The sequence below is a fragment of the Canis lupus genome, chromosome 5, assembly GCF_011100685.1.
Source record: "Canis lupus familiaris isolate Mischka breed German Shepherd chromosome 5, alternate assembly UU_Cfam_GSD_1.0, whole genome shotgun sequence".
Classification (NCBI taxonomy): domain Eukaryota; kingdom Metazoa; phylum Chordata; class Mammalia; order Carnivora; family Canidae; genus Canis; species Canis lupus.
The window spans coordinates 33,541,497-33,568,547 of NC_049226.1; the positions used below are offsets into that span (position 1 = coordinate 33,541,497).

General features: G+C 46.3%; 1 protein-coding gene across 8 annotated transcripts in view; it reads right to left on the minus strand.

Annotated features, from left to right (window-relative positions):
* The window catches only part of MYH10 (myosin heavy chain 10), a 120,672-nt gene extending 96,573 nt beyond the window's left edge, over positions 1-24,099 (minus strand). For 5 of the 8 annotated variants that reach the window (XM_038536835.1, XM_038536834.1, XM_038536838.1 and 2 more), the window contains exons 1-3: positions 17,699-17,861; positions 17,163-17,538; positions 2,958-3,114 (exon numbers count right to left, since the gene is read on the minus strand). In XM_038536835.1, the coding sequence (XP_038392763.1) occupies positions 2,958-3,114; positions 17,163-17,507 (502 nt within the window). In that variant the 5' untranslated portion in view covers positions 17,508-17,538; positions 17,699-17,861. Of the gene's footprint in view, positions 1-2,957; positions 3,115-17,162; positions 17,539-17,698; positions 17,862-23,725; positions 23,881-23,990 lie in introns of those variants that run through there. The other 3 variants (XM_038536841.1, XM_038536839.1, XM_038536840.1) reach the window with 3 other exon arrangements.
* Between the last annotated feature and the right edge of the window lie 2,952 nt (positions 24,100-27,051).

The following is a 27,051-nucleotide window of genomic DNA, read 5'->3' on the forward strand; positions in this document are numbered from 1 at the left end:
TTAAAAACCTTTCTATATATCAACAGTGCAAGGTTGGAAATTTTTATATTTAAAGTTCCATTTAACGCTAAAAAAACACGACACCCTTATTTAGGTGAGGGTATATATTTTATTTAGGTATGAATCTAACAAGAACGGAGTCTGTGATTTTTGCAACCAAGTTTATGTCCAGGAGGCCTCATTCATTCATTCATTCATTCAATGAACATTTCTTGAGCAACTACTATGTGCCAGACACACTCTGCATTTTATTAATATGGTATCCTCTAGCATCCAAACTTAGGGAAACAAGTTGAAGCTCTCTTCTGGCTTTGTGCATGCAAGACACAAACTGTTCAGTGGGACCCTGTGCTCTGAGTTGTCCCCTGGTCTCTTCTCAGATATTCTTCACAGGCCCAGTGGCATTTAGTCTAGTGCGAGTCCCAACTCAGCTGTATTGTGTGCTCCATGAGCATGCAGCCCCCCCACCTACAGATTGGAACGCAATTAAATTGTTTACAGTGGGCTTTTCTCGGTTTTCATTTTGTGTCACACTTTTCAACTGTTTTGTAATCAAAACTATTAACCAGTTCTTTTTATTCTTCATATGGAATTTTATTATTGTGGAAAAGAATGTGTCACAGTGCCCTGGTTTTAAGTCCTAGTTCATAACCTCTAACTCTCTATACTTTCGGGGGTCAAGTTTTTAACTTTTTGTGCCTCTGTAAAAGCAGGACAGTGATTCTTTTTACTTTATAAGACTGTTGTAGATTTTATCACACACATAGAACACCTAGCCCAGCGCCTGGCACACAATAATATTCAATATATATCATTCTAGCATTAATGATGGTATCAGTGAGAAAACAATAGGTTGGTAAGCCACATCTTCCCCACTTCGTATGCATAAAGCTGGTCTGGCAACATTAATGGCACATTAACATTTAATCCCTGTTAACTGTTTTGTTAGATTCGATTTTTCCATTCAACCTGTCAAGATAATTTTTAAGATTGTTTCTTTTTCTCAAATGTATCTATGGCATGGAAGTTTCAAGTCATCTACACGTTGCATGGGCATGCATGCGTCCCTTATCTTGAAGTATCCTGAGAAAAATGTCCCAATGGGATACCCCTTTGTGGACACCCTGACAAAGCTGGACAACCTCCATCACCAACCAGCACCTCACGTGCACCTTTCCCACCAACAGCCATGAGGACATCACAGGAGACTGTGGGAGGCTACGTGGAAGTCCTGATTCTCAGCAAACACTGTCCACTATAATTTCCCTGCCCACTAAGCTAAAGGAATGTGGGGCATATTTTCGTGTTGTTCTTCAACTTTTAACAATAGATTCTAGAATCCTTCCTGGCAGGTATGTGAAGCTCAGTGGCCTGAAGCTTCTTCCCCTTTTGAAAAGTTAGGGTTGTATATGGGACTCTGCCCCCACTTTCTGGAAACTTCCCTCCTAGATATCACAGTTCAGGGACCCATCTCAATTGTGAGAACATGCTTGTTTCAATGAGGAAATATGGATTTAATTAGAGAAGGAGTATCCTTTCTCCAATTTCTTCTCCTATATAAGGCAAAGTTTGCTCATTCATACAAATTGCTCTTCTGCATATATAAAGATTCTTCTTCACAGAGACACAGAACCGAAAGCAAGAAAGCTGACCATCCTTTCTCCACCATCAGCAATGCACCAGAGCTGTAGGCATTTCTTAGGATTCTCTGGCTCTGAGAATCAGAAAGAGTATTAAATGTCATCTTAGCCTGAGCTGACTGTGGATATTCACCTGTCCTTACCAATCGATGACAGTCTTCTAGGTGGGAAGGACCTCCTATTTGCCAAGGGACCTGGTATAAGAAGCGTCTATATAAAACATGAAATAAGGGATTGAGACCTGCTCTTGATTAATGGCTTCATGCTACCCTCAGATTTAGACCCAGCCTCCGTGAACCGCAAGTCAGCGACAGCAGGAGGCAGCCTATTCTGTTCCCCAAAGATCACCAAACTATCTCATAAGAACCAATAGGTCTTAGGACACTTTAAAAGTTTCTTTTTTAGGGGATTCCTGGGTAGCTAGCAGTTTAGCGCCTGCCTTTGGCCCACGGCATGGTCCTGGGGTCCTGAGATCGAGTCCCACATCGGGCTCCCTGCAGGGGGCCTGCTTCTCCCTTTGCCTGTGTCTTTGCCTCTCTCTCTGTGTGTGTCTCTCATGGATAAATAAATGAAAATTTTTTTTAAAAAGTTTATTTTTTATTTTTTATTTTATTTTATTTTTTTTTAAAAGTTTCTTTTTTAAAAGATGAAAGGAGATGCAGCGTCATTACAGGGGATCTCACACAGCACTAGGAAGGCCTATGTTCAATGCAGTCTTTTTGAGCAATAATATGCAATGTGTTCAAAACTGTTCTGATTTTCAGGAAAATGCCATGTCTAAATGCACCATCATGCAAGTGAATGACTCCAGATTTATAATTCATCCCAAATCCAAAGGGAATCGGTTGACATCAACCAACTTGCCCTGTGCTTTCTAACTTCTGTTGCTCCCTTTACATGTATTTAAGACAGAAATATCTTATGACCTTTCTTTTCCCAACGAAGCCTCTACTCTTTCTATCATTCCTCCTGTGGCTCCTTCTGTGGGTTCTGAAACATACTGTGAGAGAGCTGTGACCATACCGGCATGTGGTAAAGAGCAAATGTATGTAAAAACTAGATGCTTTTCAATGAAAAAATTAATGTGATGTAGCTATGAAGCCGCAATCATCCTTACCTGCTTCCCCCAGAAAATGACCACACTGCCCATTCTCATCTGAAGAATTCAATATTCTTCCGCAATAAACATTTACCTCTTTTCTTTTTAATCTTTTTTTTTAAGCGTAAAGCCCTTTGGAGAACAGATCAAGATACACACAAAAATACTAAATCACATTTAAGAAACTGAGTACTGAGGACTCTAACACTTCCAGTTACCTTGAAGCATGCATCTGTAAGCAGATTCAGATATAGCATAGATGTGTGGAGGCATCTCGTGGCGTTTCTTCCCTCTGTACATTTCAATAATATTCTCAGAGTAAATTGGAAGATTCTTGTAAGGATTTATGACTACACAGAAGAGTCCAGAGTAAGTCTAGAAGAAAAATAAAATACAGTGGTTAAAAATAAAAAATCCTAAACATATCAGCCAGTCAGAAACTATACAGTGACTGGAATAGAGGCCTTCATCTCTGAAGTAACTGGTCTATTCCCCAATTAAATCTAGCCAAGGATGGGCAACTCTAAGCCACAGGAAGGTCTCCCACAGATGCTTTACTAAGTGGCACTCTCCTGGATAAAATGGTCATAATCACATATGCTTCCTGACCTCCTAGGGCTATTACTGGAAGGTTGAAAAGATAAGGTTATTCACTTTTCATGGTCACTCTTTCCTGAGCATAGAAGGTATGAAAGGTCAGTAATATAGTTTCAGATTCCACATTGCAACTAATCTTTAAGAAAATACCATTTGTTAAGTTTGGTATAGTATCAAAGAAGAATGATCTGAAAAGGTGGCTGTTAAAGAGATTTGCAAAAGTGTAAAACTTCTCTGAATTTTTTTGCTCTGTAAAGTATAGCTTTAAAAAAGAAAAAAAGGAAAGAAAATAGTTTTTTTTCATGAAAGATACTTTGCTCATGTTAACTTGCTACACAGTTATTTTATGAATTTATTTAAATAAATAAATGCTTTATTATTGTCAACCAAACTGAGAAATATTTTTTAAATTTGCTGTAATTTCAAGTACAGTAAACACTGATAAATATAAACCACACAAAAGAGTTGTGTGCTCCACCCATTCACCCAGTCAGGTGCTTGATAATTTTTAAGGACCATTAGTTTAAAAGTTACAAACCTTTCCTGATCAGCAAAATAACCCTGATTCAGAATTGACAGTAAGAGCACTTTGGGGAGTTTTCTCAATTCACTAAGAATGATTTCTAAGAAGAAGGTGCCGAACTGCCCCTGGGGGTGGTGGAAGAACCAGAGGACTCCAGCCTACTGAGGGACCAAGGCATCTGGAAAGGGCGGTCTGTCACACTGGATGGATGCAGGCCTTTCATTTAAGGTGATCTGGGTGATCTGGGCGATCTACGTATCTGGGCAATCTGCTTATCTGGGCGACTTGGGTGATCTGGTGATCTGAGTGCCCAAGTCTACAGGCAAGAGGACACGAAAAAGGCTGAGGACTGATGGTGTTCATGCCACAACCCGCTTCCCCAGAGACCCCAGGCTCTTGTCAGCAACAGCTGTGTTCATAAAGGCTGAACCCCTTGGCAGCTGCCACAAGAAGGCACTCAAGAGACTGCTCTCCTGTGAACCCTGCAGTTAGGTTACTAACTAACGCTCCAACTAGGGAATGCAGGCCTGCCAGGAGAAGTTAAGTGATCAGAAGCACGTCTAGAGCTGTTCTCCCTGCAGCTTCCCTATGTCACAACCAGAGGCTCGGATGTGGATCACACCTGCCACCTGGGCTAGGGGTAGAGAGAGGACAAAAGGCCAAAGGCTCTGCCTCAAGTTCACCAACAGGGGCTGTGTGCCTTCCTTCTGAGCTGATCCTGGGCCTGAGGCCAAGAGTAAGTGCTTGCCCATCCCCAGCTGACCACTCGGGTCTTCAGGCTGTGGCTCTCATGTCCGGGGAGCTCCTGGAGAGGCCTGGGCAGCTCAGGGCCTCCCCACTGTGGACAAGCCCCTTGTCTCACTTACCCAGTCCAGCCTCTCTCTGCCACCACATGACCAAAAGGCAACAGGAGGCAAGAAAAACAGGGGTTTTATTAAGGGTGAGAAAGCTAAGGCCAGGCAATCTTGGTTCATAGTTTATTGAGCTTAATTTGTACAGGGTCAAATTAACAAGACATTAACTATCTACACCTCAATGAATCTTCATATATACCTCGCTTTTCCATTGGAAAATTAGATTACAGTCTGTCATGAAGCTACAGATTCTACACTTCACTTTTATAAGAGGTAAATTACCAATCGGCCAAAAAGAAAAAATCAGAAACCAAACCAAAACCAAAACCAACCAATTAACAAAAAACCCCAAGAAAATCAGAATATGGAAGTTCCATTTGACATCCCACGGCATGTATGGCATGGTTAGCAGAGCATAACAATGACATTTAAATCAGAAATAATTCAACATATGTGTCTCCCACGTGGTGGGTACTTTTCTGAGGTCTAGGGTTACAAAGATGACTCAGTCTCACAAATATGAGTACGTCATCTAAAAACAAGGTTAAATAATCATCAGTAGCCCGTGCCTGCCAAAGAGGGGGAGTAAAAAATGTTTATGTGGAAATATTATTCAATTTTAGTGCTTAAAGAGCTCACTTCAAACTATCTGGAAACTGGCTCCGATACCAGGCTCCTCTAGAACTGATAAAGGAGGCGACACTGTGTCATCTTTATCTTCCCCAAGGCACATGGCAGGAGGGTGATATATTATTAAAATAATGTCTCTGAGAGCCTGACATTCCAATTAGACTTCATTCACTGTCTGAATACACAAACAGGACATTATGTACCTTTCAGAAATACCACACTCTGGGTATGAAAACAATATATACGCACTAAACAAACAAAACACAAAATTAGGCACTAAAAAAGAAAGGAGTACGAAAAGGAAAGGAGAAAGACAAACAGGATTATAATAGGACAGAAACTCCAGAGCAGAACATACAACCAACCCCAGGCCCTGAAAGTCATAGCCATCTCGTCAGAAATTTTAAAACGAGGAAAGAAATTCAGACCTAGATGGTCTCTGATGTTCTTTTAAAGACTATTAAAAGGTCAAAAGGAGGGATAAAGAAATTCCTATTAAAACTAGGAGAGCCTAAAACTTGGTGCCAGGATATAGCTGAGGCAGAGTGGGAAACTCAGCTTCACAGAAAGTGGTTTGAACCATGGAATGTGTGCGGCGGGAGCTTAGAAAGGCAGACTCAACTATTTAGGTTGTGTCCTGCGAGGGTGATCAGCTATTAGAAGTTCGGAGGAGAGGAGCAATGAAGGGAAGAAGCATATTTGCAAAAGTATAGATATGGAGGCTCCATGGAAAAAATACTGAAGGGCAAGAGGTGAGTAGTGGGGGGAATAGAGACTACTGCATCAGTCCTAGCACAGGGAGAGGGCCCAGGTGAGAGGGAGACTGTGGGTCATGAGAACCCACTCAGGGGAGGGAGACTCAAAGGTACTTGGAAGCTCTTAGCATAAAAACCGCCAAAGAGGCAAGCTACAATTGCCCCAAGTATTTAAGCTTGAGAGGCTGGAAATGCTACTGATGAACAGCAAGAATGATTTGATTCAGGTAGCCCGGGTGGCTCAGTGGTTTAGCACCTGCCTTCAGTCCAGGGGGTGATCCTGGAGACCTGGGATCAAGTCCCACGTTGGGCTCCCTGCATGGAGCCTGCTTCTTCCTCTGCCTGTGTCTCTGCAACTCCCCCGCCCCCGTCTCTCATGAATAAATAAATAAAATCTTAAAAAAAAAAAAAAAAAGAATGGGGGATCCCTAGGTGGCTCAGCGGTTTAGCGCCTGCCTTTGGCCCAGGGCGCGATCCTGGAGTCCCAGGATCGAGTCCCACGTCAGACTCCCAGCATGGAGCCTGCTTCTCCCTCCTCCTGTGTCTCTGCCTCTCTCTCTCTCTCTCTATCTACCATAAATAAATAAATAAATAAATAAATAAATAAATAAATAAATAAATAAATAAATAAATAAATAAATAAAATCTTTAAAAAAAAAAAAAAGGAATGATTTGATTCATAGGGAAGATAAGGACCCCCCTCTGAGCACAGCAAAATCATGGGAAGCTGAAAGGGGATTCGCTATAGCAGGTGAGTCCAGGAAAATGCCCAGCGAGAGCTGGACACACTGCTGAAGCCATGAGGACATTCTGCAGAACTGCATAGCCTTTAAGACACCAGCTGATGTCATCACATACCTTACCTAAGGGAAACAGACAAAAATGTGTGTATTTAAAAAAAAAAAAAAGCAGGGGCACCTGGGTGAGTCACTCACCAGGTGAGCCACTGGGCTCAGTGGTTGAGCATCTGCCTTCAGCTCCTGTTGTGATTGATCCCAAGGTCCTGGGATCGAGTCCCGCATCGGGCTCCTTGCAGGGAGGCTGCTTCTCCCTCTGCCTGGGTCTCTGCCTCTCTCTGTGTGTCTCTCATGAATAAATAAATAAATATTTTTTTAAAAAATCAAACCAAAATCTGATATATGAAGGAAAAAAAAAAAGAAGAAGGAAAACAGCATCCAAAGGTTTCAGACAAAGAATGTACCCATGGAAACTACCTATAAAATAAGCTAAAAGAAAAGTTTAGGAAACTGATTTATAGCTACAAGGGGAGGTAGGATAACAGGGACTCTAAATACCGGAACAGACACACATAAGGGTAAAAGAGGTGGCTAGGTAAGCGAGGAAAAGCTGTAAGGAATCATATGAAATAAAAAAACAAAAAGTCCCAGCGGAGAAAATAAAGAGCAGAATGGGTATCAGGAAATGGAGTGATACAGTGGACACATTTCTTCTGAGAGCTTCCCTCTTAATGACTAAATAGAACAAAGGTACAATAATAAAAGGAAGGCATGAGGGTAAAACAACAAAAATACTTCAAGGACAGATGAATCCAGAAAGTAAAGCAACGATCGCTAAAATATTAATCATTATTGCTTCTCTGGGGGAAGAAAGGCCAAAATTCTGTAAAAAGAGCAATCATCCAAAAACAAATTTGAAAATGTAGTATGGGCATGCATGGGGTGGTGTATAACATACACTGAGTCAAACAGAATCCACCAAGCCAGTCCACGTAGAAGGGGTGCAGGCCTCACGAGATGACGCATCTGGACAGTGCTCCCCACGGCTGCCACACTCTCAGATGAATGGCACGTGAAGACACAACTACTGCACGAACTTCGCCGATAAAACCCCAGACTCTGACTGACCCTGCTTTTCAATCTCAACACCACAACTTGAGAGATGACCTGGCATTAAGGTCATCGCAAATCCACATCTGGTCAAGCCTCTGGACGCGAATGCAATCAACAAAATCCAGACTACGAGAGGTTCTACAGCACAATGGACCAGAGAAGAGGGGAAATGTATAGATCAGAAGAGACAGAGCAAGTAATTCCAGGATGGTGACCATGCCTGCACCTTGATGCAAACAGACCAAAGCAACTATGACAAACATTCATGAGAAATAAGGACAATGTGAATGTGATGGAGAATTTGACAACACAGGATTATTCTTTCTTGCTTATGCAGATGAGAGTTACCAACCCCAAACATGAGGCTAGAAAGCAAGAGGCTGAGCAGAGTGGCTGGCAACAGCCCTGATGTCCCCCTCTCCCCCACCCCGGCCCCCTGAGTCCTTGGTGGCTACACCATGAGGGTTAGGGGTGTACCAGGAACACCGGCCCCGCACAGCCCAAAGCCCAGCCGGGATGTGTCCATCCCTGATGCTAGTCCCTGTCATCCTCCCACCCACCCAGAGCAAACCTCCAGAAAGAATTTCATGGCACCAAGAGCTGCAGATCACCTCCCCAGTTTCTCAGGTCCAATAACTGGCACAGAAGCCATCACCTGTGACCATAATCCAAGATAATCCTCACACCCCTGTGTCGCCTTGTGTTATCATCTTGGATATGTTCAAGTGATTAAAAAACCTGATTGAGGATTCTGCTGGAGTTTTGGGAACTGTTAAAAGAAAAAAGCCATAAAAAAGAAGCCATAAACAAACAAACAGACATAAAAAGCCTTTTAAAGAAATCACAAAAAGAAAACCCAAAATGAAAACTGCAACACAGAGTAACTGAAATTAGAAATTCACCGGATGTGTTTAATGGCAAATTAGACACAGTTGAAGAAAGAGTCAGTTACTCCACAATTTATCAGAAGCAAATATCCAGGCTGAAGCACAGAGGGGAAAACAGGATTAAATACAAGTGGCTCCATGGGACATGGTGAAAGGTGACTCAAGACGCCTGAGTCCAAGGAGGACGGACAGTGTGGGGGCAGAAGAGTCTCTACAGAGACAACTAAGCTAAGAATTTTCCAACATTGACCAAAGGCATCCAGCCACAGACAAAAATGCTATAAGCTCCAAACCAAAGACAGAGAAGGAACTTGATCCAAGTACGTCGGGGCAGAAAGCCCACTGGCTCTTGATCTCGGGGTCGTGAGTTCGAGCCCCGTGCTGGGTGTGGAGCGGACTTCAAACACCATGAAGGAGGATATAAAGGTGCTATCACACAAGGTGGCCCTTCCTAAAAGGAGGAGGGGAAGTAAGAGGTGGAGAGGAACATAGCGACAAGAGAAAGCTAAGTGAACACTGACTATATGGAGAAGTGGGAAGCACCTCATGGAGTTTAATTTTTTTTTAATTTTTTTTATTTATTTATGATAGGCACACAGTGAGAGAGAGAGAGAGGCAGAGACACAGGCAGAGGGAGAAGCAGGCTCCATGCACCGGGAGCCCGACGTGGGATTCGATCCCGGGTCCCCAGGATCACGCCCTGGGCCAAAGGCAGGCGCTAACATGGGGTTTAAAATGTAGACACCCTGGGGCGCCGGGGTGAGGGTCTGACACTGGATCCAACTCAGGTCGTGATCTCGGGGTCATGAGATTGAGCCCCCCTCAGGCTCCGTGCTCAGCGAGGGTTCTCTTCCCACAGATGTACCATCTGAAGTAGACACAGGAGGGACACCTGGGTGGCTCAGTGGTTGGGCATCTACCTTCGGCTCAGGTTGTGATCCCGGGGTCCTGGGATTGAGTCCCACACCAGGCTCCCCATAGGGAACCTGCTTATTCCTCTGGCTGAGTCTCTCTCTCTCTCTCTCTCTCTCTCTCATGAATAAATAAAATCTTAAAAAAAAAAACAAAACTAATCCTTTGCGAGAAGCATCACTGCTAAACAGCATTTCATGAGGATTCACCAGAGAGATAGAAACATCCTGCATTTGCATATATGCGGTAACACAGCTTCAAGTGTATACAGCAAAAATGACAGAACTAAAGAAACAGATTAGCAGGAACAGAGAGAGGATAACCAGCGGATAACCATGGAAAACTGTGATTATACTCAAGACAGAGTGATATTGTGCACAAGGGACCCATGCCCAGTGGCTGACCTTGTAGCTGACCCTAGCACATGATGGGCCAGACAAGCAAGTCTTCCAGGGTATGGTCTCTGACCAGGGGGGAGCTGATATTAGAAATAACCAAATAAACCTGAAAATCCCCTTACATTTGGAAACCACAAGCCATCTACTCCTAAATAACTCATATGTACCACGAAGACACCCCCATTATTTTGGACTGAACAGCAGTGAAAATACAACACACTAACACTTGTAGAATACAGCTCAACGCTTATGACTTAGATCTCGGTGCAACTCTAGCAGATCAGGGATGAGAGTGAACGGTACTACAAATCCTACAGAAAGTAAGATGGTATGACGAACAACTCTATGCCTAGAAATTTTGAAAATTTAAAAGAAACAGAGAAATTCCTAGAAAAATATCATTATCAAAACTGACACAACAAACCAAAGATCTGAGAAGTTCTACATCTATTAAAGAAAAACTTGCCCACAAAGAGAGCTATAGTGTTATGTTAAAAAAGAAATAACATGAATCCTGTCTGAACAGTGTCTGAGAACACACAGAGATGAGATATTCCAATTCATTTTTCTAAAACCCGCATAATCTGGATAGCAAAATATCATAAGGACGGTACAAGAAAGGAAAAATTTTAAGACAATCTCACTCGTGAACAAAGATGCAAAAATCCTAAACAAAATATTAGCAAATAGAATCTAGGAATCTAGAAGTATAGAAAAAGAATACTTGGTTCTTGCCAGGTTAGTTTAAAACTCAAATATATATGTACATATACATATATATGTGTGTGTATATATATATCTCACCACAATAATAAAATAGCCAGAAAAATCACACTATCATCTCACTCGATGCTGGAAGAACATTTGATAAATTAATATTCAATAAGGATTTTAGAAGTTTATCCATTCAGATAAAAACTAGGAACAGAAGGAAACTTCCCTTAATCTGATAAAGAATATTAAAAACAAAATGGGAACAACCATCATTCTTAATGGTGAAATGTTGGAGCTTTCTCTCAGAGATCAGGGATGATACAAAGATGCCCATGATCACCACTTCTTTCAATGAATACTTACTGAGGGTCTTAGTGCAACAAAGCAAGTAAAAGAAATGTGTAAGAACTGGAAAGGGAAAAATAAAACTGTCATTCTTTGTAGACAACATGAGTGCATTCATAGAAAATCCAAAAGAATCTTCAGCTAAAGTGCTGTAACCCATAAGTAATCTTAGTAAGACTTTTTTTGTATTTTTTAATCTAATTTAATCTACATTTTTTTTTAATTTTAACTTTTTTAAGTAGGCTCCATGCCCTGCGTGGAGCCCAACATGGAGACTGAACTCACGACCCCGAGGATCAAGACCCAAGCTGGGATTAAGGGTCAGATGTTTAGCACCCACGTGTTCCAGGCTGGCTCAGTCAGAGAAGCAGGCAACTCTTGATCTCGGGGTTGTGAGTTTGAGCCCCAGGTTGGGCAAAAGATTAAAAATAAAATATATATTTTTTGAAGATTTTATTTATTCATGAGAGACACACAGAGAGAGGCAGAGACACAGGCAGGGGGAGAAGCAGGCTCCCTGCAGGGAGCCTGATGCGGCACTAGATCCCAGGACCCTGGGATCACACCCTGAGCTGAAGGCAGATGTTCCACTGAGGCCCCCAGACGCTCCTCTTGTCTTTATCTTACACCACACACAAAATCCAATTCCAAATGGACCCGAGGCCAACCCCAAGTAATCATCATCACACTTCCCTCTCAGACCAAGGCAAGAGGAGAATGAAGTCAGGACCTTTGCCACCCAGGCCCAGCCCCAGGCCTCCGTGTGAGCTGTCAGGAGGCCCCACCTCCTATGGGAAGGCCTCCCCACACAGCCACCCTCCACTAGCCGAGGCATCAGCTCTGGCCCAACACGCCTTTAGAGATGGGAGACACAGCAAGGGCCTAGCCGTCGCCATGCCAGGGCATTGTCCTCTCCTGCGCTTGTTTTCTTTTTTTTTTTTTTTTTTTTTTTAGCATGCGCTTGTTTACTGAACTCTGCCTGCATGTTTGTAAACTGGCCCCTTGTTGAGCTCTCAGAACACCCGGTTCAAGTGCCTTCTGTATCCTGCTGGAACGTGGCTAAATCAGGCTTCACCTAGAAAAGCTGAATGCATGAGTTACAGGGACACAAACCCAACCACCCAGGATGTCCACTCCTTCTTACCCACTGTATGGAAAGGCGTGCTTGTATGCACCGGGTACCAGCCCCAAACTGGAAAATGCAAATGCCCAGAAGTAGTTGAGTGGATAAATGGGTCAAAAAGCTTACATTGGAACAGTACGCTCTAACAAGATGGAGAAAATAACACAACCTTTTCACTTTCAGGGCCCTCTGACCTTCTTGGAAATTACTAAAAGACCCCAAAGATCGGGATCCCTGGGTGGCGCAGTGGTTTGGCGCCTGCCTTTGGCCCAGGGCGCGATCCTGGAGACCCGGGATTGAATCCCACGTTGGGCTCCGTGGGCATGGAGCCTGCTTCTCCCTCTGCCTGTGTCTCTGCCTCTCTCCCTCTCTCTCTCTCTGTGTGACTATCACAAATAAATAAAAATTAAAAAAAACAACCCAAAGATCTTGTTATGTATAGCCATACACAGAGAACCAAGTTTTTACATATGTAGATCTATTCATTTTTAAATAACAAAATATGTTAACATAAATAACATTTCTCATGAAAAATAACCATTTGTTTTCTGAAACGAAAGTAAGAAGGGGGGTGGTTGTTTCATATTTTTGCAAATCTATTTTATTATCTGGCTTAACAAAAATAGCTCAATTTTCATATCTGTTTTCACATTCAATCTGTTGTGTGATGATGTTTGGATTGAAGCACATGAAGAAAATTAGACTACGCAGATATTTCGTTGGAAAAGGAAGGTATAGTTTAACTGACTTTTCAAGTGATCATGGGTATACCTCCTTGACACTACACCAAAATACAACAAGTGAGAATTAAAGATTTGATGCGATGTGGCATCTGAAACCCATGGATGAACTTTCATACTATTACGTACATCAAAATCCATTAAATCCATGGACTCATCTTGCGTGTGGAAAGGTCTTTTACCCACATGTGATTTTGTTACAATGTACACATCATTTGGAAAACATTAACTCAATAAATTATGCAAGTCTTCCAAATGATGACATTTCACTATATGACATTAAAAAAACAAAAAACAGTCATTAATGTCACCATCCATCTCACCAGAAAGGGTTTTAAGTGCTGAGAAGCTGTCACGTTCATAGTGGTAAATACAAATTTCCCTGAATCCTAATTTTTTTTAAAAATCTTAAAAGATTTTATTTATTTATTTGAGAAGGAGGGGGGGTGACAGAGTGAGAGAGCGAGAGCAAGAGACAGAGTATAAGCAGGGAGCCAGGCAGAGGGAGAGGGAGAAGCAGACTCCCTGCTGAGCAGGGATCCGGATGCAGGACTCAATCCCAAGACCCTAGGATCATGACCTGAACTAAAGGCAGACATTTAACTGACTGAGCCACCCAGGCACCCCTCACACAGTATATCAAAAAGACATGTACTCAAGGGTTGACATTTAATAAAATCAAGCTTTTCTCCTGCTTTCTCAAGGACATTCTCCAGTGGAAAGATTAAAACGACCACTAGCACAGTCTGGGGTCATGTTAAGATGCATGTGGTTTTCCCCACCATGACTTTTGTACCATCGGTACCAACGCCAACAGTGGAAAGTGCAGATCATAGCTTCAAATAATCATGAGAACAGTTGTGACCTCACAGATCCCCTGGGAGAATCTCAGGGAAACCCTGAGAGTCCACAGGCCACACTTCGAGGACTTCTAAATTATACCAGCACAAAGCAATACAGATGGACCTTAAAAATGTAATGCTGAGAGAGAAAGCAGACATGGAGGCAATATGCTGTGAGATCCATTCATATAAAAGTTCATAAGCAGAAAAATTAAACTATATTGGTCAGGGAGGCACACTTAGTTGATAAAACACACCAAGGGATTTTAAGACACTTCTCCGTAATTAGCAGACCAAGCAGACAAAAATTGGTAAAGAAGATTTAAACAGAATTAAAAAGCTTACTCCAATGGCCACAGATAGAACCCCACACCCAGCAATAACGGAAGGGATGCTCTTCCCAGACACAGAGATGGCGCATCAAAACAGACAATACGAGGGATCCCTGGGTGGCTCTGCGGTTTAGCGCCTGCCTTTGGCCCAGGGCGCAATCCCGGAGTCCTGGGATGGAGTCCCGCGTTGGGCTCCTGCCTGCTTCTCCCTCCTCCTGTGTCTCTGCCTCTCTCTCTCTCTATGTCTATCATAAATAAATAAATAAATATTAAAAAAACAAAAAGACAGACAATATGTCTCACACAGCAAGTCTCAACAAAAACAAAGCAGGATATTAGCTGAACTATATTCTTTGCAACGCAATTCATTTAAAACTCAGTAATAAGGGGCTGCCTGGATGGTTCAGTTGGTTGAGCGTCTGACTTGGTTTCGGCTCAGGTCATGATCTCAGGGTCGTAGCATTGAGCCCTGTGTCAGGCTCTGTGCTCAGCATAGAGTCTACTTAAGAGTCTCCCTCTCTCCCTCTGCCCCTCCTCACCCCTGTGCTCGCTCTCTGAAAGAAATAAATAATATCTTTAAAAAAAAATCAGTAGTAAAAAGGTAACTTAAAAAAACCCATATTTAGAAAATTTTAAAGTATCCTTTTAAATGTTTCACACGTCAAAGAAGAAATCCTAACACAAAACAGAAAATATTTAGGACCGAGTAATAAAAATACCATGCATCCCAACGTGTGAGGTGAGCTAAAATCATATTGGAGGAGACATTTGCAGTTTTCAAATGGTTTTATTAGGAAAGAGGATGAAAATTAATGACCCAAGAAGTTAGGAGGTCAGGGAGAATCAATCCAAAGAAAATGTAAGGAACTAACATAAGCCAAGCTGTTAGCAAAGTAATTTATTTAAACGAACATATGTTAGCTCACCTCTAGAAATGTGTCTGAAAGGTCCTCCCCAAGTTACTATGGTCTTTACATCACACAACTCAATGGCTCCAGTTCAACTGACTGGGGAATCTCAACACCCAGGCACGTCCCTCACAGTCTCGGGCACCCACAGCCCTACTTTCCTACTAGGATTCTTTCAAGTCAAGTGCTCCAACTCCAAGGAACCCTTCCTCCGCCTCACTAACTGCACACATGATCACCCCAAATTCCCAGCTTCCAGAGGAACTTAGATTGTCTGTCTGTAAAGAGTAAGGGGGGGGGGGGGGCATGCTTTGAAGAGAAACTCAGACATCACCTGAGTTGTCCCTGAGTTCAGCTGGAGAAAAAAAATCAGACAAGCTCAATAAAAGACACAAGTCTTAGAATCACAGTGAAGAATGGCCACAAATGAACCAAGTGTCTTTTGTCCGATTCCTTCTCTTTCCCGCTGTCTCCTCCCCTCTTCGTCATCTCCTCCCCTCTTCGTATTTCTCTTCTCTCTCTTACTTGCAGGAACCCAAAAAGTCCGAAAAGGGGAAGCAAGGTGAAGATGCTGGCAGAAAAAGCACCTGGTTCCCCTCCACACTGCAGTTCCCCACAACTCTGGCGGTATCACATGTCCAGCATGAGGTGGCACCCAAAACTGACTCCCACTCAGATCTAAGCTGTCAACTCACTGACCCCCACCCAGATCTGAAATTTCAACTCGTGATCCCACCCATCCCACTCCCGCATTCCCTCACCTCCTCTCCAGACCCCTTCAACCTGCTGGATGAGGGACAAAGGGAAGAACCACGTGGGCACTAGAGACAACAGCCAGGGGTCCCCTGCCTTCCCAAGCCTGTGACTTGGCAAAATCACGGGCGGGGCCAGGACACGGTGGCCCCACACGCTCTGCTGCGCAGGCTTAGCCGGATTCTCAAGGCTGCTATTTGAGTGATGTTCTTACTAGTGGCTTCTCTTCCCCAAGCCGTTTCCTTTCTCAAGCCACCTTCCCAATCATGGTGCCTTTTAAACTCACTTTGCACCTTACCTCATAGGGGAAAAACAAAAATGAGAGACCATCAGGCTTGATGGTATCCACTCTGGTAAGGGTCATGGGAGCACGATTCAGTTCTCAGAGCTTCCCATTGCTAGCTCCCTCCTAGCAGAGAGAGTCCAGCTCCAATGCTACCTTCTCAAAGAGTCATGCACAGACCCGCTGTGCAAAGCCATTCCCTGACTCACTATATCCTAGTCTGGCTTCATTTCCTTATGGGGTGTATTGGGAAGGCAGGGACCTGGACTGGCCTGTTCACCACCCTCCTCAGCACCTAGAACCCGTAGGTGTTCAGTAAATAGGGTCACTTAGTACACCCATTTCTATGGGAAAGCTCGTTCTGATTTGCAGAATTTCTGAATGATTGTGAGCCCCAGGTGCACACCCCTTCAAGAAATTCAACTGCTCTCCCCCAAATGTAGACCATACAAAGTCAACTCTTCTCTCTGCTTCTTTTCATTCTACATTGAAGTTTCTATGTCGCCTCTTTAACTCGCTGCCACCTGCATCTATGATCCCCTCAAACCTGTTTTGTCATTCTAGAAGCTCTGGCTCCTTGCCAAATCCCCTCCACTCCATGCTCCTGGACAGACGCTGACTTCTCACTGGTGTGCAGTTGCTATCCTACTATCCACGCAACTCTTACCCCACGTCCGCCTCCCTGGTCTTCCCGCCCCACGCATTCCCCCTCTCATCGTGCTCCAGCAAACCGCTCTAGAAGTCCTCAACTGCCCTGTCAGTATGCTTAATCGCAGATTAGATTATTCAAAATTATACGTTCAGATGTAAAGCGGTGCAAGATGGGTAAGCAAGAGACAATCTTTGTCTTTAACTCGAACAGCAATGTGAAACAGAGAGGGTGGGCATCCCACGTTCTGTTTGGCTCTGACACCACGTGTAACCGACACCGACGGCCAGCCACCCCATCCCGTGATTACTTAGCAGCGAGTACTCACATAGATCAATCCCGAATAGTAGCGGTCCTTCAGGTTATGTAGAACAGAAGCTTCGTTCAAGCACGTCAATTCCGCCATATCCTCCACCTTGGAAAACTTAGGTGGGTTCATCTTCTGAATATCGTCTTTGTTGACCATGGCTTTCTTGCCGTTCTCTGCCAACTCCACCATAACCTCATCTCCCCGCTCCTCTTTGATACTTGCTGCCTCGAAACCATGGCGCTCTGATGGAATCCACACTAGCTTTTTAGCCGTCCAGTCGGCCTGGGTGGCAGGGTTATAGATGACAGCCCTGTCCACAAAGAGGTACCTCTCTGGGTCTTCAAGTCCAGTTCTCTGGGCCATTGTAAACAGGAGGATCCAAGGGCAATTGCCTCTAGGAGAAGAGGGGGAGGAGGACTAGGTTAGATGTTAAAAAACATGCAACGATTCATAGGTTTTACTCTTGTCAGGAACTTAAAACGGAACCCTGGGTAAACAGAAAGCATAACCTTTAGTGGAGGAGCCAGGGTAGTGCTCTTCACGGCCATACTAACCGAGAGTCCAAGGTAAATTTCAGGGGTGACCACAAATTATGCCTCTGGTTGTCTAAAGACCAGGCAAGATGTGCCGGCAGTGGCTGAGGGCTGAAAAACCAGCAGAGGGGAGAAGGCAGGGCTCCCGTTGGGACTTCTTTTTCCTCTTCATTCCCTCTTGCACCTTCACCACAAATTAAACAGGGAGTTAAGAAGGCAATGAGGACAAAGGAAAAGAGAGTCATAATAAAAGGTCTGGGAAGTAGCACAGGAATTAACGTGGCCACAAGGATGCAGCTACAAAACACATGGCAGGTGCCAAAAGTGTAAAGCGTCAGGTCTACACAGGCCTCCCATTCTGCCTTCAGATAAGAGACTTGAAGTTCTTCCATACAAACACCCCTAAACTCAGTCCCCCGTAGCTTCTCTATGGCCCGTGTGGTCTTAATGCAATCAGAGGATGCCAGGGAGGGACAGCTACTCAAGCATGTGATGCGGGCTCTCCAGGCCTCACCCCCACTCTGCAGCTGCTCCCGCTCCCCATCTCCTCTGCCTCCATCATACATCAAGACTCACTCCACTACCCTCCCAACATGCAGCGTACCTACTTATACCCTGGCAGGCAGGGCGGCCCAGAGGCACACTTGCATTCCAGATGTGGTTTGACCAGGTGCAGAAGAAAGACAACCACTAACACTGGGAAAAGCACTGTTTCTGTGATGCTCACATTTGACCTAAGTCAAGACCTAACTGGTGTACTTAGCCCTCACTTACCATTGGCTCATGATGAGCCATCAGCTATGGTTCCATATGCACTACTCTCAGCTACGACCCATCCGATGCTGGTGCAACAGACTTTCTCAACCAAGTGGCAGGATTTTACAGTCATCACTCACCTTTCTGATGTGACTCATCACTCCTGCCTGATAATATCTTTTTGGAATCTGATACCATCATTAAACACTTTTGTTATTACCCCAGATTCCACATTAGTACAAATCTCACAAGTATGGTTTCCATGACCTCATCCGAGTCAACATAAGAGGCCAACTGAGTAACTAGTCCTGCTTCTGTTACCTCTTCCCAGCTTTTCCCTCCTCCCAAAATGATGGGGATTCTTAGTAGGCAACAGACAGAAGGCTAATCACAGAACAGCCTGGGGTGGGGGTGTCTGGCTGACTCAGTTGGAAAAGCATGCAACTCTTGATCTCGGGGTCATGAGTTCAAGCCCCACGTTGAGTATACAGATTACTTAAAATAAAATCTTTGGGAAAAAAAAAAAAAAAAAGCAAAGTGATCCAAAGTTGTTACAGGATCTTAACCTTGAGTCCGCAAATTTCAACCTCTGCAAATTTCAACCTCCATGAAGTCACTGAAATGGTATAAAAATATACACTTTAGAAGTCATGTTATAATGTAGTGCATTATAAACATGCATGCCCTAGAGCATGGTTCTCAAACTTTGGTGTGTGCACGGGCAGCCTTAGGAGGCTTACAGAAATACCGACCAAAGCCCCATTGCCAGGGTTTCCAATTCAGTAGGTCTGGGGCAGAGCGCCTGGTAATTTGCATTTCTAAAAAGTTCCCAGATGCTGCTGGTCCTGGGACTACACTTTGAGAACCATCACTCCACAGTTCTCTGGTTGCCATGGTGAACCAATGTTGTTAACAGGTATGCTGGGATAGGAGAAAAAAAAAGGCTGAAAACCAATGTTGACCAATTCCTAACTGATTTAAAGGATATGCGAATGTTTTTTAAATTATGGGCTTGAATAAAACAAAAATCACAAAACAAAATGAAACGAAAAAAATCACCAAAGATGTAATATTAAGACTTCTACAAATAAAAATGCTAATACGTTTTATAAATCAACTTGTAATTTACCTTCTAAGGCATTCACGTGGGGGTGGGCAATTCAGAAAATATTCACAGGGTATGTGTACATTCTGAAGAATGGTTTCCAAAGCCCATCATTATCTCTAGGCACTGGCTTTCGTAAGACTATTAACACACTTTCTGTCTTTCCAACTTATACTTTGCAAACTGCTAAAAAAAAAAGGGAGGCATGGCTCTGCAGTGGGAATCGTCCTAGATAAATCTGGACATGGACAACAGGACACACATTCCACCTTTAAGATTGAGAGCCTTTTAAAAGAGAAAATATCCCACTATAACAAAATATGGTAACTCTTATTAGTTACTCTTATCCTTAATAGGTAGGAACTGTATATCCCATATGACACCTAGGAGGAGGTCTTGCTGCTAGGAGGCGTGTGCACACACATTTCTTTAATTTTATACTGAGCATGTAATTATATGCTTAAATTTAGTGGATGGCTATAAATTAGGGTAGCCCAACAGGTCATTTCTGCAGTAGACCTTTATAAAAAAAAAAGTAAATGATATATTTAAAAATTAGTTCACCAAATTGGTACACTTAAAATTTATCAGCATTTTTCCTAGGTGAGGAAATTCTTGTAATTTATGGGAAAGAAACCAACAGATCACAAAAACATAATTGCAAAATGCTCCCAACTTTGTGGGGGGAGATTACCTAGACATTTTTTTTTTAAAGGAACAGATAACAACAAATAGATAGATAGATAGATAGATAGATAGATAGATAAATAAATAAATAAATAAATAAATAAATAAATAAATATTTTTAAAAGGAACAGATATTCATTGGGTCTTCACTGGGCAGTGAGGTTACAAATCACTTTTACTTTTTACTTTTCCAGAGCTTTCTACAACTAATCAGTCATTAAGAGGACACTTTCCTGTCCTTGGCTATCTGGTGAGCACCTAGGTGGCTCCCAGGTCTGCATGGGGTGGGTGGGTGGGTGGGTGGGGGATCTCTCCCTTCCTGACCAAACCTCATACACGTGGTCCCTACCCCCACAGTGAGCTTCACCTTCTCCACAAACACCTACCACTCCTTCCAATCCTGACCCAAATGCCACCCTCTGAGAAGTTCTTTTCAGGTCATTCTGGCAACTGCCCCCTTCTGAACATTTTCGACTGCTCTTCTGGTTTTTTCTTGCCCTCCCCAGCACCCTACTTGAGGGCTTATTAGCACATAGCAGGTACTCCAAATGCGGTTTAGTTGGATAGAGTTTGGGAGGCCAGTGAGGAGGTTTTGTCCAATTTAACTCTTCACTTGTGATTGCCAAGTATGTTGTATTTTTTTCCATTCTACTGTACATGTGTACCTGATCTTGATAATGCTGGTATTTACCAGTGAACCCCTCCCAAATGCTCAGCTTTACGGCATGAGGGAGTACCACAATTTTAAAAACAGCAAATACAGTTCTGTATTATTAATTATGGGCAGGAACCATGCTAAGCAGTTTACCTTTATCAACTCAATCCTCACAACAGCCCTATGAGGTTCGTACTATTAATATCTCTATTCTACAGATGAGAAACCTAAGGTAGAGACAAAGCCGATAACCAGCCCAAGGTCGCGGAGCTCCCAGTAGCAGAGCTGGGCTAACCTCAGAGTTCCTGCTGGAATGCCCACCACAACAACGGTGGCGGGGGGGGGGGGGGGGGGGGGGGGGGGGGGGGGGGATTTTGAAGGATTTTGAAGGGTGTGGAGGGCACTCTACGCTGCCTCTCCACTAAATAAAAATCCTATCGATTACGGTTTCAAGAATGCAGGCTCAGCAATCAACGTGCCAGCACAATCTGGCATAGGCTTTACATTTAAGAAAAAACACCTATATTTAGGGAAAAAAGGAATAAAGAGCAAACTCTTTGCCGCAAACAGAAAGATAATCTGGAAGGTTTTTGGTGTCATTTTGAAAAGAGTGTTTAATTATACCTAAGTCATTATTCTGTATATGAAAGAGCCCCTTCCAAGGCAGAGCCCCATCCCCTTAATTGGTTTTAGACATACACTCCCCGGCAGCTCTGTCCCCTCCCCCACAGCCATTTTTTTACTTCCAAAAAAATGCCACCCGGCAAACTTCTGGGTTGCCTGCCTCCCAGCACCTACCACAGGTACAGAGACAGGAAAACAACTCAATTTTGTGACTACCTTGCACATAACAAGCAAAACACAAATGATCTATAACACATCAACTAAAACAGAATTGTGCCGCTTGGTTTAAGGACCCCACTGCGGTCACTGACATGACAGGGATGTGCAAACCAAATGTATATTTACCAAAATTCAGCTTAGCCACATGTTTGGTTGCAGATACCAACCAAACACACAAGGGCACTACCGCCCTGTATGGCCCGCGCCATCTCAGTGAACATCTTCACACTGGGTTAAAATCTTTCTAAAAATGTGGACGCAACGCCAGGAATTTCAATCCTTCCTACAGAATCAGAAAGTACATAACCCGCTGAAGCACTGAGTCTTCCCTCTTGCACAATGTGCCCTTCAGAATTTCTCCATCTGGTCTCTTATCATCTTATCCAGTCTGTCTTCATTGTGATGATTTCCCTAAGGAGCCCAAATAAAAAGCCAACCTCTAGGGTCACATCCCTTCACTGCCAAAGCCTGCGCTGTATAGCGCCCCATCACAGCATATGCTGTCTCCAGATAAGGATGGGAAAGAAGCAAATTTAAGATGCACAAGTCAAGAGATGCATCAAATAAAATGGCCACTTTTTCAGGATCTGAGACAGACAGGGCATACTTCAGCATCAAGAGCAGGGGACCCCACGAATACTTGGGGAGGGCAGATGGAGGAAGGAAATATCACAATAAATAGATTAAAGTTTTCCAGACTGAGGAGGCTACGGAGAATAATGAAGCCTGACTCAAAAGGATCCTCACTTCCAGCGTGAAAAAAAACAAAATCTCGGCAGAGCCCAAGTATTACATCTAGTATATTATATTATTCAGCGAAAACAGCAGCCTTTGTTCCGTGGGCAGGCTGGATCTCCCCCGCCTGCTCTCCCCTACCCCACCCCACCCCTCCCCACCCCTCCCCACCCCCCTGCATCCACCGCAGTGGGCTCGCAGGCAAGCCGCAGAGGCCCGGAGACACAGATAACGGTCACAGGCAGAGGCCACGCCACCCCAGCCTCCGCGGCTGAGCCCAGACCCGCCGAGTGGCCGGCCTCCCTTCCCAAGGCCCGGGCTCCCAGGCCGGCCAGGCTGGGGGGGGGGGGGGGTTGGAGGGGGCTCCCGGGTCCCCGGGCCGCACCCGCCCACCGCGGGCCCACAAAGCGCCCGCCAACGCCACGGCTCCGCCCCGACCCCATTTCGGTCCCATTTCACGGGATCAGGGTGTGACCCCAGCTGCAGAAGGCCAGCGAGGGAGTCCGCGGCGAGCCGTGCCCGGATCGCTTACACAATAAAGGGATCCCGAGGCGAGCGCTGACCCTCCCCCCGGCCGCCCTGCCGCAGCGCGCCCCCGCCACATTTCCCGCCCGGCCCCCCGCCCCGGCCGAGCTCAGACCCCTGCCCTCGGGGCCCCCCACCCCACCCCACGGGGCCCGGAGCGCCGCCCGCGCTCCGACAGCCCTGCGGAGCCCCGACCGCACCCGGGCAGCCCCGCCGGCCTAACACGCCCGGGAGCCCACCCTTTTCTATCCGGAGCCCCCCACCCGCACCCGGGTCGCGCTTCCCCGCCTGCCCCGCCCGGGAGCCCCGAGACCCCCACCGGGGCACTAGGCCTCCCCCACCCCCGCGTCCCACGGACCCCACACCCCGAGCACCAGCTCCCTGCAGCCCCCGAGGGATCGTTCGCCGGCCCACTCGGGCCGCGATCCCTGCAGGGGTCTCCAGCCCCAGGCCCCCCTTGCCCGCCGCTCCTGAGGTCTCTCCACCCACCGGGGTCGGCTCGCTCCCCCGCCTCCGTCCGCGGGGTCGGTCCCCGCACGAACCTACCGCCCTCCGCCCAGAGCCCTCTCGGGCGTCCCCGTGCTCCCGCTCGGGCTGCGCTCCAGCCCTTGCAGAGGCGCCCGGCGGCCCCCGCCCCCACCAGCCCGGGACCCTTGCCCCCCCCACCGTCCCCCGCGTCCCCCACCCCCGCCCCCGCCCCCCGCGGCCGCCGCGCTCGGACCCGGGCAGCCGCCCCTCTCACCTTCACCGAAGATGGTGGCGCCGGCGCACGTCCCCAGCCGCGACCACAGAGCCGGCCCCTCAGCCCCAAACCCACCGCTGCCTCCGCCGGGCTCCTTTAGCACTGCTGCTCGGGGCTGCCCCACCCACCCCCACCCTCATTGGGCCAGCTCCACGCCCGTCACCGCCGCCCCCAGACCCACTGGTCCGTTTGCGCGCCCATCTCCAAGGGAAGACGTTAGCAACGCGAACGAAGCTACCTTCCCGAGGCCGCTCCCCCCACCCACCTGGAAGGACGCTCATTGGCTCCCGCTCCCGGCCCAGGCCGCCGGGGCGCCCGTCTCATAGGCCGCCCCGCACGTCCGTCAAGGACTCCGGGAGGTGCGGCCGCGGCGCTGGCCGGTGATTGGCTGGCGCCCGCGGAGATGAACAGGCGCCGCCACCCGGCGCCGGCGAGCCCGCGGGACAGCGCCTGCGGACCCCGCAGGGGCCTCGGCTGCGCGGCCGCGGGGGCAGGTGTGCGGAGGCCTGAGCCCGGCCCTGCGCCCGGACGCGCCCCCGCCGGCGTCCGGCCGCACAGAGCCCCCTCGGGCGCCTCGCCGCCGCCTCCCCCTGCGGCAGCCGGCGTGTCCCGCAGCGGCACCGGCTGCCACCGCCGAGTCGCGGGCCCCCGGCGCTGCCTGCAGGGGCGGGGCCGGAGCGCGGTCCAGAGGCCTTACGTCACCCCCGGAGCTGCAGGGGGGCGGGGGGGCCGCGGCTCTGCGGCTCACCTGCAGTGGGGGAGGGGGCGGGGCCCGCTGCGGCTTTGCGCCTGCGCACAGGCTCTACGTGGGGGGGGTGGCGGGGGGGGCACCGGCGGCGCTCCGGGGCTGCGGGGCTGCGGGGCTGACCCTGCCCGGGTCGGCGGAGCGCGGGATGCCTTCCAACGCTGCCGCAGTTCTGTTGTTTCCCCTCCCCAGGCTCCTGGCTGGCCTGAGATTCCAGAACAAGGACAGAAGACTTGGGAAAGGACCTCGTTCACCTCATCCATTCATTCCTAATTTCATTCATTCGTTCATTCATCACGGGGAGCCCCTCCCGCCCCCCGCCCCCGCCTCCACTGCGTGGGAAGGGCCTGTGAGGAGGTTCTGCAGAGCTGTCAGAGCCCCTAGGACCCGTGAGCTCTTCGAAGGCCTTAGAAAATGTTTGAGAACTGGGGGGAGGGGAGAGGAAAAGAAGGTTCCAAAATAAGGAAAGGAAACTAGAAAAATTGAAGTTAATAAATAATGAAATATCTGCAGAATCTAGTCTACTGCAACAGGAAGGGCTCTTACATAATTACATATAAATATTATAAAGTTGGAGTCTCAAGAGCAAAATGACTTATTCTTGCAAAAACTGCAAGTTAGCAGAAACGCCTTCAAAATGTTTACAGCAAAATGCGATTACACTTCATGTTGGGAATGGGTGCGTAGCAATACGTTATGACAGGGCAAGTGGGTGAGCCTCCGAAACGTCCAGTCTGGTAAAAAGTGAACAAAGCAAAAAAAAAAAAAAAAAAAGGCAGGAAATGATAAGGAAGGGTTGGTGGAATTCACAGAGGAGGCTCCAAGAGGCAGCCGAGTGCAGAGTCCTTCCTGGGGAAGTCAGAATCAGGTCCTGTGTCTCTGTCCTTTGTCCTAGTGCATCTGGTTACACACCCCCGCCCCCCAGCCCACTAGGGTAAGCTGCCCCTTGTCCAGGTGTCTTGTGACTTGGCTCGGAGAAGAGGTCTGCCCTTGACGCAGTCTGCACATGGAATACAAGTGAACGGTACAAACTTTGAATGATGGGGCACCTGGGTGGCTCAGTGGGTTAAGCACCTGCCTTGGCTCAGGTCCTGATCCTAGGGTCCTGGGATCAGCCCCACATGGAGGCTCCCAGCTCAGCGGGGAGCCTGCTTCTCCCTCTGCCCCTCCTCCTCTCCTCATGCTCTTTCACTTTCTCTCTAAGAAATAAAACCCTTACAAAAAAAATACATGAATGATATCCCTCTTCTGAATCTTTAAGTGTGTTTAGAGAAGACCAAAGACTCCATCTGCACTCCATCTTGGCTTTGTCAGTCACTGGGCATTTCCCCCGATGTGGTGTGCGTTGCCTAGAGCATCCACACACACACAGCCCTGTTAGCCACCAAGTCTGTGGTTTCTCCCAATTTTAAAACAAACCCAGTGGATCAGCAGCAGAAGAGGGCAGGAGATTCACCAGAATTAAACATCACAAAGATGTCAGTCTTAATTATTGAGAAATCAATAATAAAGAGAAAGTCCCCAAAAGTATCTCTAGCCCTGGCAACTCTCCCGACATTTCTTTTTTTTTTTTTAAAGACTTTATTTACTCATGAAAGAGAAGGAGGCAGAGGGAGAGGCAGGGCTCCCTGCTTCATGGGGACTCAATCCCAGGACTCTGGGATCATGACCTGAGCCCAAGGCAGATGCTCAACTAACTGAGCTAAGTGAGCCACCCAGGCATCCCTCTCCTGACATTTTTAACAGCTTGCTGGAAATCTCTACCTGAATGAGAGAAAAACTGCAAAGCAGTAAACCTCAAATCTCTTTTCTTCCCATTTCCATTTCAGCCTACAACTCAAACTCACCCTCTCCCCAACCCCTTTGTTAATGAAACCAACCTTAACACCCCTGCTTCTTCCTCTCCATGACTCCAATATCACATCCCTCTATCCCTCTATCATCCAGCCAGTCAGGTTTCTCTGACTCCATTCTCACCCCATGGAACTCTAGCCCAGAATCTGCTGCCATTTGGATGAGGAAAACACAGAATTTTTAACCAGGTAGACCTGGCTTTGAATCCATTTCTGCCATTACTAGGTGTCTAACCTTTGACCAACTCCTAAACCTCATCATGAAAAAGGAGATATGAATGGATGCTTCAAAGACTCATTCAATGGATGTGTAACAGGATAATGTGCTGGGGGTGGGGGGAAGAGGAATTATGAAATATAATAGACTGAAAATTGTTTCTTAGTCTACAAGTTCATTACAAGGGAGAGAGATCTTTCCCCTCTTTCTCCATAGTAATTTTTTTTTCTCCATAGTAATTTTTGCTGGCAGTCTAGGCTGCTTTGCCCCCAAAAGAGAAAGTTCACAGACCATTGTTTTGCACAGTCAGGTCATAAGTCCAAGTCTCATTCCCTCAGGGTGGTTCCGGCCCATGAACCTGTTTTGTTCTAAACTGTTTTGTTCCATCTGCACAGGGCTGATATGAAGCTTTTTTTTTTTTTAATTGAATGAATTCCAACATTTGCAAATCTAGAGCTGTCCGACACCGTTAGCCAGCAGGCAAATACAAATCAAAAATCGTAATAAGACA